Here is an 11,139-nt window from a genome sequence, read left to right as displayed (position 1 = left end):
CATTTTCTATCTTGTGGACCGACACCAAGCTCGGCCTACAGAAGTGAGAGAGCTAGCAATTTACTACTTGGTGCGCGAAGTTGTCCATACTTTAAATGAGTTCAATCATGCTTTTAACTTTTTCTTTTACTTTTTGAGTAGCCGCAAATTTCGTGGTAAGTGTTTAGAAGTGTTTGGATGTGAAGAATGCCTAAAGCGTATACGTGTTAAAGCAAACAACACAAATGACAGTATTTTATCTCGAGGACAATCTGGTCTTGATACCCAAATGTCCAAGCTAAGTTCCCAGGAACTTTCGAAGGAAGACCAAGTACACAGAAACATAAATTAAATCCCTGGAGCCTTTATCATTCATTACATAACTGTGTGTTTAACAAGAACATTGCGCAAAAGTGTATTTGCATATTTTGTATTGTAGTCATGTCTATCTGAAGTCAGCCAGTGTACTAAACAGGCTAGGACAGATGGTGGTGAGTGTGTATGGACGAAGTATCCACAATGTCTAGAAACTTCTAAACGGTCAAGTATACAGGAATAGTATAGGAACGTCTCCGCTAAGGATTTCTCCACTCTCTATACTACTATTCCTCACAGAGACTTAAATTTTTATTATTTTATGATTAACTGTTTCTGTTGAGCTAAAACCGACCAAGGTTACATGAATGTGTTATGTGCACAACTTCCGTCAGCTTCTAAATTTAGCTTGCAACTGTTTACATATGCTGAGTTCAGGGCCTGCTGTCTGCCTCTGCCTTAGAATGTTCAAGAATACGCTCAGTTTGGGGCCTGTTTGTTTACGCCAAGTGTTCAAGAATTTTCTTATTCTATTCAGTCTATATAAGACCTATGAAAGCAGGTCAAGAGGAGAGAAAGGAGAATTATAGAGAGTTTTGGATGCTTTTGCTGTGTGTTACTTTAGTAGGCCTTTTGTGCTGAATTTTGGTTTCTTTATAGCCTCTGGCTTTGTTATATCCTATCTCCACCGAGCACTTGTTCAGTCTGAACTTGTATATTTAATTTGTGCTCTTGTGTACACAGTGCTTATTAGTACACGGACCCTGTCTGTTGAATTTTGTGTATATTTCGTCATACACTCAGTTATACTGTGGATTTTCCCTCTTATTTGTACATTTATGCCTGTATGGTTTTCAGCATTGTGAAATATATGCGTCCGTTTGGACTTGACACCGTTGTACATGTAAGTACTTTAGTATTTGTACAGATACTGCTATCCTTTCTTGTTAAACTTAAGTACTTTAGTATTTGTAAAAGTCTTTTTATCTGTTCTTGTTAAACCCAGTAAATTGTTGTAAAATAAAATCTGCTGGTTTTGGTTACTTTTTTGTGCGGCTAAACTGTCGTGTATTTCGTACAAGCCATCTGTTTATAATACAGACAGTTTGGGTAATAACAAATTGGGGGCCTGTCCGGGATGTGAATTTAAATCGGAATTGAAAGGATTTTGTGTAAGTTGTGTCATTTTTCTAGTCTTTGACTTTGTAGTAAATTTTGCCAGCAGATTTTTATTCATCATGTCGGATTTTAAGCCCGACGAGTTTATGGAAGCGCCAGATCAGGACATTTTTGATGTGTTAAAGTCTCACTTAAAAGTGACATGTCTTGTGATACAAAGATCAGGGTATTAAGAGATACTGGAGCTTCTCAGTCTTTTTTGTTACAAGATGTTTTGCCATTTTCTGATGAATCTTTAATTAGAGTTGTAAGCTCTGCTGAATTTGAATCTGAGCCTCCTCACAAAGCTTACAAGTCATTAGACATTTTTTCGGGTCCTGTTACTGTCGGCATTAGGCCTACTTTGCCTTTTAAAGGAATTCATCTACTACTTGGTAATGATCTTGCTGGTGACAAAGTAATGGTTAATCCTATTGTGACTGATAACCTGTTTGTTTACAACTAGTGTTCAAGAATTTTCTTATTCTTGAAAATTCCACCAGCCTATATAAGACCTATGAAAGCAGGTCAAAAGGAGAGAAAGAAGAATTATTGAGAGTTTGGATGCTTTCGCTGTGTGTTACTTTAGTAGGCCTTGTGTGCTGAATTTTGGGTCTTTATAGCCTCTGGCTGTGTTATATCCTATCTCCACCGAGCACTTGTTCAGTCTGAACTTGTATATTTAATTTGTGCTCTTGTGTACACAGTGCTTATTAGTACACGGACCCTGTCTGTTGAATTTTGTGTATATTTCGTCATACACTCAGTTATACTGTGGATTTTCCCTCTTATTTGTGCATTTATGCCTGTATGGTTTTCAGCATTGTGAAATATATGCGTCCGTTTGGACTTGACACCGTTGTACATGTAAGTACTTTAGTATTGTATAGATACTGCTATCCTTTCTTGTTAAACTCAAGTACTTTAGTATTTGTAAAGTCTTTTTATCTGTTCTTGTTAAACCTAATAAATTGTTGTAAAATAAAATCTGCTGGTTTTGGTTACTTTTTTGTGCGGCTAAACTGTCGTGTATTTTCAACAAGCCATCTGTTTATAATACAGACAGTTTGGGTCGTACCAAATGTCAGAAGCAAACAAGGTCCTCTTCAGTTTCGCTACATAATTTAGAAGCGTTACCATTCATGGGATGTTTCCTTGTTCACTAAGTTGCTTGAATTTCTCATTAGTAACATTTGTGTGACATTCCGGGAAACCATTTATCAACCGTGTCTGGTTGCTTCCTTAAAAAATATACTCTTTAATACTGGAAAATTTCTTTATTTTATTGGTGTTTTACGACGTTAATTATAATAACAGAATAACCCCTTCTCCAGGGCATGGGCTTGGCCACCTGTCTCGATGAGATACAAAGCCTGTCGGTGAACTGATGTATGTAAAACCGGGTTTTTGCACTGGGTTTAGTTAATAATAGAGCCACTGCATGTGAAGTTTTACAGTAACTTGTAACATGTCATAAACTCTTTTACTCGAAATATCCAGGTATCGCTGTGTGTTCCTCTCAGTTGATATAGGTGCTCATTCGCTTTTGATGTACATCTCATCTTGGAACACGTTAAGGAAAATTCCTTTGCTAACCACGTAGTCATTATATATATATATATATATATATATATATATATATATATATATATATATATATATATATATTCCATTACATATAGGCAGATAAACCGTTCAAAAAACCCATGAAAACAGTGCTTGTCTTGGATGTGTCAAGATGAGGAAGTTCTTTCATTTCCCTTGAAGACATAGTTAATGTAATCGTCCAAGTGCTGGCTAGATGGATATGGCTAGAGCTGTCTAAAACGAGAAGAGTGTTCTATTTGACAGGGACTTGAGACAAGTGAGGAGAATCAATAGTAGGCACCATGTGCCCCAAATTATTATACGGCTATATTTTAGAACGACTTTTCCCTGTCTGACGTGTTGTGAAAGCTTGCCTTTGGGATCGGACAAGGCCATAGTACAGATCATCTACAATAATATTTGATACTAGAACAAACATTTTGGTATCACAGTCAATAATTCTGAGCGATACACATCATATGAGGCCTGACTGTCCTCTTGTATGTGCATGTCTGGCTACATCATAATCAGTGAAATGACTGTTTCGATATCACTGACTGGCAACAACACGTGTGATGTATCTTATATCTTGTACGTTACGCCTTCAGAGGCATCATTCATTCAGCCTTCATTCAGCTCCAACGAAGGTGCAGGCATACCAACTAAGAGTAATCCAAACGGCTTAATGAGGCCTGATCTAACTATTCCTGAAGAAGTACAGATCATCCTGGCAACTTGCCACGGTTTCAGAGCAAACATCCCCTAATACTACCAGTTTCTTAGCCTATGGTGCCGATAACTCTACTGCTGAAGAACTGGAACGCTACGCGGAATACTATGCGGTCCTATGGCTCAGCAGAACGACGCCATGGATAGCCTTAATGGTGGCTGTTTTAGGGAACGGAACTGTGATTATCACCATGAGAAAAATGAAAACATTTACATCTCTGGTTTTGTTTGTGACATATCTGGGCGTCACAGACACCTTATGCATAATATTCAATTTTCTCTACACTCAGCTGACCCGCTATAAAGTTCCTCTCGGTAACGGTGGATGTAAAGCCCTACACTTTCTCATGAACTTTACGACACCTGTGGCAAACTGGACGGTTGTTCTCATGACCTTGGAACGTTTCATGGCCGTCTTCTTTCCTTTCAAAATATCCCGAATTTTCAGCCTGAAGAAATCTGTCCTAACCCTTTTAATAACGGCTGTTGTTTTACTGATTCACGCCTCGTTCGCTCTGTGGCTCTACATCGAGGTTATAGACGACAGTTATATCTACTGTGGAGAAGAACCTGCCCTTCAGGATGTCTCCAGGATAATAACTTGGGTTGATTTGCTCTTGTTGTCTCTACTCCCTTGCTTGATCCAAACCTAAATCTGCCAAAGTGCGTCGAGACATCATTAACTCTCACCTCCTGAGGGATGACACTGGCCATTCCTTTGAATCCACAGCATCACAAACAGCACACTAATTTGTCTGTTATGCTGGTAACTGTATCTGTAGCCTTTGTCATTCTTGATCTGCCTGTTATCATCTTCTACTTTGTGGACCGACACCAACCTTTACCAAACATATGCTAACGAAAGCAGTTTATCGCCTGGTGAGAGAAATGGTTCATACTTTAAATGAGTTCAATCATGCTTTTAACTTTTTCTTTTACTTTTTAAGAGGCCTGAAATTTTGCCCTAAGTTTCTGGATGTCTTTGGGGTGAAACATACCTGAAAAATATGTGTTAGAACAAAGAGCTCGAATAACAGTATTTTATCTAGAAGACAGTCTGGCCTTGATACCCAACCGTCTAAGCCAAGCTCTCAGGAAATGTATAAAGGAAAGAGACCAAGCATAAATGAAAACAAGAACGTCGACATATATGACAACATTTGCTTGTTGTGTATTGTGTAATGCCAGAAAAAGAAACTTTAATATTGAAACGGTAAATATGAAACTCCTCCGTCATTTGATGGAGTGCTCAGACGGCCAATCTAAAGCATTTGCTAAGGTTATTACATCACCATTGTGTATCGTTCCTCTTCGCATTTACTTGTGTAACAGCTCATATCCACGTAATTACATGTATTTCGCCTATGTTGGGGAAAAGGTCGTACACCCCACACACTATGCTGGCTTACTCGGATGCTCCAGTAATGAAGTGGCCGCAAATAAGAGCCGGTCGCTAAGGAGTGACGTAAACCCAGGTTTGCCTCAAGGCAAACTGTTGTTGTACTGTTGTACAGAAATGTTAGCTCCTACGACAACGTCTCTCGCAAGACTAGTTCTGTCGACTGAACGGATCTCTGTGGGCTTCATACATTGATTAAATACTGTTAGAACTGTTTCGAACATTTACAATTTTACAGAGCGACAGAACAATTTTTACTTAATATATGGTTTTCCTTTTTACACCTTTTGTCATTTAACATGCGAACGTTGAGTAAATCCAGTCTTAAGTGTGGAAACTTAGAGTAATTTCTAGATATGATTGTATATCATTAATTTCGATTTATGTCACCTGTAATTCATTTGATTCCGCCTTTGATATCTAAATAAATATTGTGGTATTCATGGTAAACCCCAATTGTTCAATCACCAGTTAAATGTCTGGAAAGTACAGACAAATCTAATATCTACATACAATACCCTTTTTGTTATCAGAGTGAAATAAAATAAGTAAAATATGTGATAAAACAAAAGAATGATAGGCGGTTAATCTTGAAGCATGGCCGACTTGTACAACAGAAAGTATAGTGTTCCAAAACAAAATGTAAGCCTAACGCAATATGCGTTTTCACATAAGGCTGCTTTGATAATCATAGAGGCATATTAGTAAAGGTATACTTGATAAGAACAGAAACTTGAGTGTAAATAACACTATGTTGTATAAGTAACTGAAAGTATAGATATTTTAACGTCTAGACGTCAGACAAGCGGTAAAAGCATGGAAGAAGCTGTACGATAAAATGGAAATCCTTGAGTAAATTAGAACGTTTGGCAGGAAAAGGCCATGAATACATTCAAACTTCTTATTAATATTTATTTATTTTTTATTATTATTATTTATTTGATGTTTTATCGTACTCAGAGATATGTGATTTACGTACACCACGTCATTATTCCTGTGTACAACATGAACAAACAAGCAAAAGTCATTATACCACTGATTCAGAGACATCCCTTTGGACAAATTCTGTATGCGTACGCACGGCATAGAATATGATGTGAACAGCATTTGCGAGTGAGATTATATGTCTGTTAACTGTAAGTAACACACAATAAACGAGAATGTTTATAAACATTAAAGCTATAATAAGAACGCTCCTTATAGCTGTGTTAGTAATTTTGCCCATTATTTTGTCTTTAAATGTGACATTTTCCTACAGGCTTGTCAACCATATATTTACTATGTATGCGATTGGGTCTATGTTCTTATCAACAAGCGCCATTAAATACAGTTAAACATTCGGTCTTCGGCTAATCTGTCATGGAAATATAGGGGATTAGCTTTGAGAAAGTCTGAGCCTAGATGGACGCAGCTCAGGCCTACGGCCTTCAACCAACGTGTCACGTGTTGATGTCCAGTCCCATGCGAGGTACAATGCGAGATGTGGGTGTCGCACCCTGGGCTATGTTATATAAGTGATGTATTCTGAAGTACGGCGAAAAACATGTATAAAACAAGACATCAAATCATCGGAAGATTTTATCAAGTAGTTTATTTAACAAACCAATATTTCCAACATCTCAAATGTGACTTTATGCATCCTATCAGGGATGCATGGTTTGGGAATTCAGGATACGGAAGTGTGTTAAGTATGGTTTGAGGTTTCACTACACGGAAAGTTCTTTGGCAGTGTCTTTCTGATTTCCGGATACGAAAGGATACCGAAGTATGGTTTCGTGTTTCAGGATACAGATCGATATTAAGTGTGTTTTCTGATTTGTGGGTATGGAAGGGTGTTTAGTCTGTTTGGGGGTTTCGTGATACGGGAAGGTGTTTTTAACTTAGCGCTTCGGGACACAGAACGGTGTTTGATAAGGTTTGGGGTTTCATAGAACACCACGGTGCTCAGTATGGTTTGAGGTGTCAGGATACGGAACAGTGTTAAGTATGGTTTGGGGTTCAGGATGCAGAACGGCATTATGTATGGTTTTAAGTTTCACGGAAGACACGGAATGCTGTTATTATGGTTTGAGGTTTCATTATACGGAACGTAGTTAGGCATGAATTGGGGTATGAGGACACAGAACGATTTAAGTGTACTCTGGGGTTTCAGGATGTAAAATGGTGTTAAGTGTGGTTTGGGGTTTCAGGATGCAGAAAGGGGTTAAGTATGGATTGATGCTTGTGGAATTTGTTTCACACTCGCCATGGTAAAACCGAGAAGTGTCGGTTTATTCAATAAAAATAACATGGGTTGATAAAAGTCGACTAAGGAGCAATGTCGGTATTGACAATATGGCAAGTTTTGCTGTAGTATCCTGCAATCGGAACCAATTTTGTAAACTTAACCATTGACATTCATATTTACTTGTTAAGAGTTATTATATGAGAATCCCCTGGAAGAGTACTTCGAACACTGCTCAAGTCTTTTGCAATGTTAAAGTCTTTGAATGGAATGTCCAAACAAGCGAAGTCTCATTGTAGTTCGTAACAGAGAGCATCACATTACTGGAATGGTCTAGGAATTCCTAAAATGCGTCATGTCATATACCCAGGAATTTCTACTGTCAATTGGTACACGTAGCCATTGTACACCGTCACCATTTACGAATTACTCTAAAAATCAAATAATAAGGTTTTTGTAATGAATGCCAGTCAAAATGAAATACATTTAAATGTTGTGTCAGTTGTAATTTGGTTTTTACATCGAGAGTGTGCCCTGGTTTGGAGCGGGTTCACACTCGCCTAGCTTACATATTGTCCTGTGCACATATAGAGTTCGGCCGCTCAGTCCATTTAAGTCCATTTAAGCCCATTTCTGGTCCCATGTAAGACAAATGTTCATAGCAGGTTAAACTTAGACCAGCATTTTCTCGAATCTATCAATAAACTGACGATAAGCACGCCTCCGTGACACCTTTTCATTCACATTTGTAGGCTGGCCTGGTAACTTCGACGATTAAATTGACTACGTTGCCAGGGTATTATGTTTTCCGGATGATGTCGTAGTTTGACAGACAAGAGGGTGATGTCACTCTGTACCAGCGATCGGTCAATAAGATCAAATCTGTAAACACAGAAACTGGTTCTTTATATACAGTGTGGAGAATAAGACCTGTGCAACATACATAAAGAGTTTATAAATCATCAGGTAGTACGGAATGAATATCAACTTAAAAAGGGGCTGTCTGTCTGTTTGTTTGCTTGTTTGTTTGCTTGTTTGTTTGGAGATTAACGTTGCCTTAAATACTACATGTGTTTCGGTTATATCACGACAGGGTATCCTTGTTGTACACCAGACCCAATATCAACCTATTTATTGTGCGGTCACATGAAACGCCATGAAATGACACCAGACACGAAGCTCAACTCACGTTATACTGACTCAGAGAACTCTAGTAGCACTACTTGGCCCATTCCTCCTGTGATGAGCGCCAGGCCCCAAGACCCAGACATGACATCCCACACAGTCATATTATACTGACACCAGGCCAACCAGTCCTGTTTGCTTGCTCTAACATCTCACTGCTGAGCACCAAGAGAAGCAGCAACGAATACCATTATTAAAATCTGATACAACACGACCCGTCTCTGATCCCTGGTCTGCTGACATTGAGGCGGACGCTCTAACAATTAGACCACCGAAGTTGAGAAGGCGCGCCCAACAAAGCGTGGGAAATCTGCCACAAGTGTCAAGCCTTTGCTCTGGTCCTAGCACAAGTGTAGAATCTGATAAGGCACGACATGGTACACTTTATTCCAGATTAAAACAATCGGAAACAGCATTTGTCGAAAACTTATCTCAACTGTCAACATGCTGAAAGGAATCGCTGTCGTTCTAGTCGCTGTATTTGCCTTGTAAGTATAAGTTATTTCGTAGGATACTCATTCATTTCGACTTCCGATATAGGAAGAACATGTTAAAGTAGTGCTTTGTCCATGTCTTGGAAGTGAACTCTTGAAATTTTCCATACAGAGTTTAATGGTTTGGCGTATTCCGTTAAAACTTCAATATTTTCCCCATCCGTTCTAACTTAGATCAACAAAAGACTTTACTCAGGTTTTCCAAGACTTGTTTCATTATCAGATAAGTCAATTATGTCGGTCATACGTTAGGCATTTTATGTTTCTCTTATTTTAAATAAACTATGGTCGTGACCTTTTGATCAGCGACATTAAGATTCATACCATATACAGAATGATGTTGTTCACAGCCGAAAAACTATGTGAGTTCATCTGTATAAAAGAAAATGACCCTAGTCGACAAAGCATGCAGATTATAGAAGTGAAATAGTCTTTATGACCGCGTAAAATAACGATCGAATTATTAAAGAAATAAAACTACGTAAAAGAAAATGTCTCCATATTCTTAAGGTTCTGTTCATTGTAGTATCTAATTTCACTTATTTTCCTAAATGTTACAGCAGGTTGATCTGACAAATGATTTCTTGTGTCGTAGCCAATCTCTTCCATATTTTACACATGTGTGTGGTACTATTTGTTGGTCACTATGCGTTTGTGGTTACAATGTATCTTGCAGCGTGGTGTGTGACAATCACCTCTTCCGCAATGCTGATATCGACATGGACGGCCATCTCGTGGAGTCCGAGTTTGATATGATATTTGACCACTGGGATCGTAACAGTTAAGTTCATGCCTCCCTAATTTATGCATTGATTTGTCCTTCATCAAAATCCCTATTCTTTTCTTTGCCATCAAAATAATGTTTAACATCAGTATAAGGAGTCATTTCCAACACGATGGGGACGTAATCCCACATAAATTTTACCCTCACTTAAAGTGGTAATATTGAGTGGTATTACAGAATGTGGTAATATGCGAATCTTTTAAGTAAATATGGTAACACATGAATCTCGTTAGTGAATGTGGCAATATACTGGTTTTATTACTGAATGCGGTAAGAAAAAATATTGTTAATGAACGTGAAAATGTACGAGGCTTGGTTCAACTATTCATGGTTATCTCTCCGACAATAGATGACTCCCGGGTGAGCGAATACGAGTTCGCTGAAGGCTGGCGAATGGACGATTGGGATGATGATGTCAATGCTGTTCTGGAGTTCCATCTGTTTGACGTCAACGATGACGGTTATATACAGGATGTGCCAGATCTCAGGCATCTTTTCAAAACATTCGACAACAATGGTAAGACTAAAGTGTAGCACAAGCTTAAAGTGAGAAGATTTAAAGTTGTTAGCATTTTAAAAGCAATTTGTTTGTGGTTACATTCGCATTCCCGGGGCTGTAAAACTTTCGATGACGAAACACGAATTAACAAATACATGTCCTACTGTACAAAGCCAGATTTCCTGTACCACAACCCTTACATTTAATCGCTGTTTATCTTTCACAGGAGATGGGCAAATCTCTGCATCTGAATTCAGATATACCTGGGACAGCCTGTTCGAAGACTGACATACTTGTATTTTTCCTCTTTCACGCTAATAAAACACACTCATCATAATATTTGGAGATATCGATTGTTAACACAAAACATATATTTCCGTCGTTTCTATCTACAGCCATGTGGTACATTTTGATACAAATATTTCGTCGAAACAGCGTCTGGCTAGAACGAGGAGAACTCCTCCGCTTTTATTCTGATTAGATCTCCACTGAGTTATGCAACATATATATGAGACCAATTGAGTTCATGTTAAAATAACCCTGAAGGCAATGCATAAACAGAATATGTCCTGCTGGACTAGGTTCCTCCATTAACATTAACCTCTCTGGGATACGCTGTAACATTTTGACAATTATTTCGTCCAAACAGCGTATGGTATGAGACCGATTGAGTCAATGTCAAAGTAACCCTGAAGGCATTGTACAGACAGAATGTGTCCTGCTGGAACAGGCTCCTCCATGAACATCAACCTCTGTGGGATACGCTATATGAACATTGCTGTGCTG

The 11,139-nt window shown here is 38.5% G+C and overlaps 3 protein-coding genes across 3 annotated transcripts in view; all 3 read left to right on the top strand.

The window, feature by feature from the left end:
- LOC135463901 (probable G-protein coupled receptor B0563.6) overlaps positions 1-538 on the top strand; it is a 2,660-nt gene extending 2,122 nt beyond the window's left edge. The window contains exon 3 of the mRNA XM_064741368.1: positions 419-538. Coding sequence (XP_064597438.1) covers positions 419-538 — 120 coding nt within the window. The remainder of the gene's footprint in view (positions 1-418) is intronic.
- A 3,382-nt stretch (positions 539-3,920) lies between these two features.
- On the top strand, positions 3,921-4,627 carry LOC135463891 (neurotensin receptor type 1-like). Its single transcript, XM_064741358.1, has 2 exons — positions 3,921-4,373; positions 4,499-4,627. Exons 1-2 carry the CDS (start codon positions 3,921-3,923, stop codon positions 4,625-4,627), a joined length of 582 nt encoding a protein of 193 aa, XP_064597428.1.
- Positions 4,628-8,945: 4,318 nt separating this feature from the next.
- On the top strand, positions 8,946-10,702 carry LOC135467518 (insoluble matrix shell protein 5-like). Its single transcript, XM_064745294.1, has 4 exons — positions 8,946-9,064; positions 9,747-9,850; positions 10,204-10,371; positions 10,580-10,702. Exons 1-4 carry the CDS (start codon positions 9,021-9,023, stop codon positions 10,639-10,641), a joined length of 378 nt encoding a protein of 125 aa, XP_064601364.1. The 5' UTR covers positions 8,946-9,020; the 3' UTR covers positions 10,642-10,702.
- Positions 10,703-11,139: the final 437 nt, after the last annotated feature.

Source organism: Liolophura sinensis, chromosome 1, assembly GCF_032854445.1.
Source record: "Liolophura sinensis isolate JHLJ2023 chromosome 1, CUHK_Ljap_v2, whole genome shotgun sequence".
NCBI classification, from domain to species: domain Eukaryota; kingdom Metazoa; phylum Mollusca; class Polyplacophora; order Chitonida; family Chitonidae; genus Liolophura; species Liolophura sinensis.
This window is presented reverse-complemented; position numbering and strand designations above follow the sequence as displayed.

Coding starts and splice junctions, on each gene's coding strand:
- LOC135467518 (XM_064745294.1), top strand. CDS start 9,021: ATGCTGAAAGGAATCGCTGTCGTTCTAGTCGCTGTATTTGCCTT. Junction 9,851..10,203: donor TGACCACTGGGATCGTAACA/GTTAAGTTCATG, acceptor CTCCGACAATAG/ATGACTCCCGGGTGAGCGAA. Junction 10,372..10,579: donor CAAAACATTCGACAACAATG/GTAAGACTAAAG, acceptor TATCTTTCACAG/GAGATGGGCAAATCTCTGCA.
- LOC135463891 (XM_064741358.1), top strand. CDS start 3,921: ATGGTGGCTGTTTTAGGGAACGGAACTGTGATTATCACCATGAGAAAA. Junction 4,374..4,498: donor TCTCCAGGATAATAACTTGG/GTTGATTTGCTC, acceptor TTGAATCCACAG/CATCACAAACAGCACACTAA.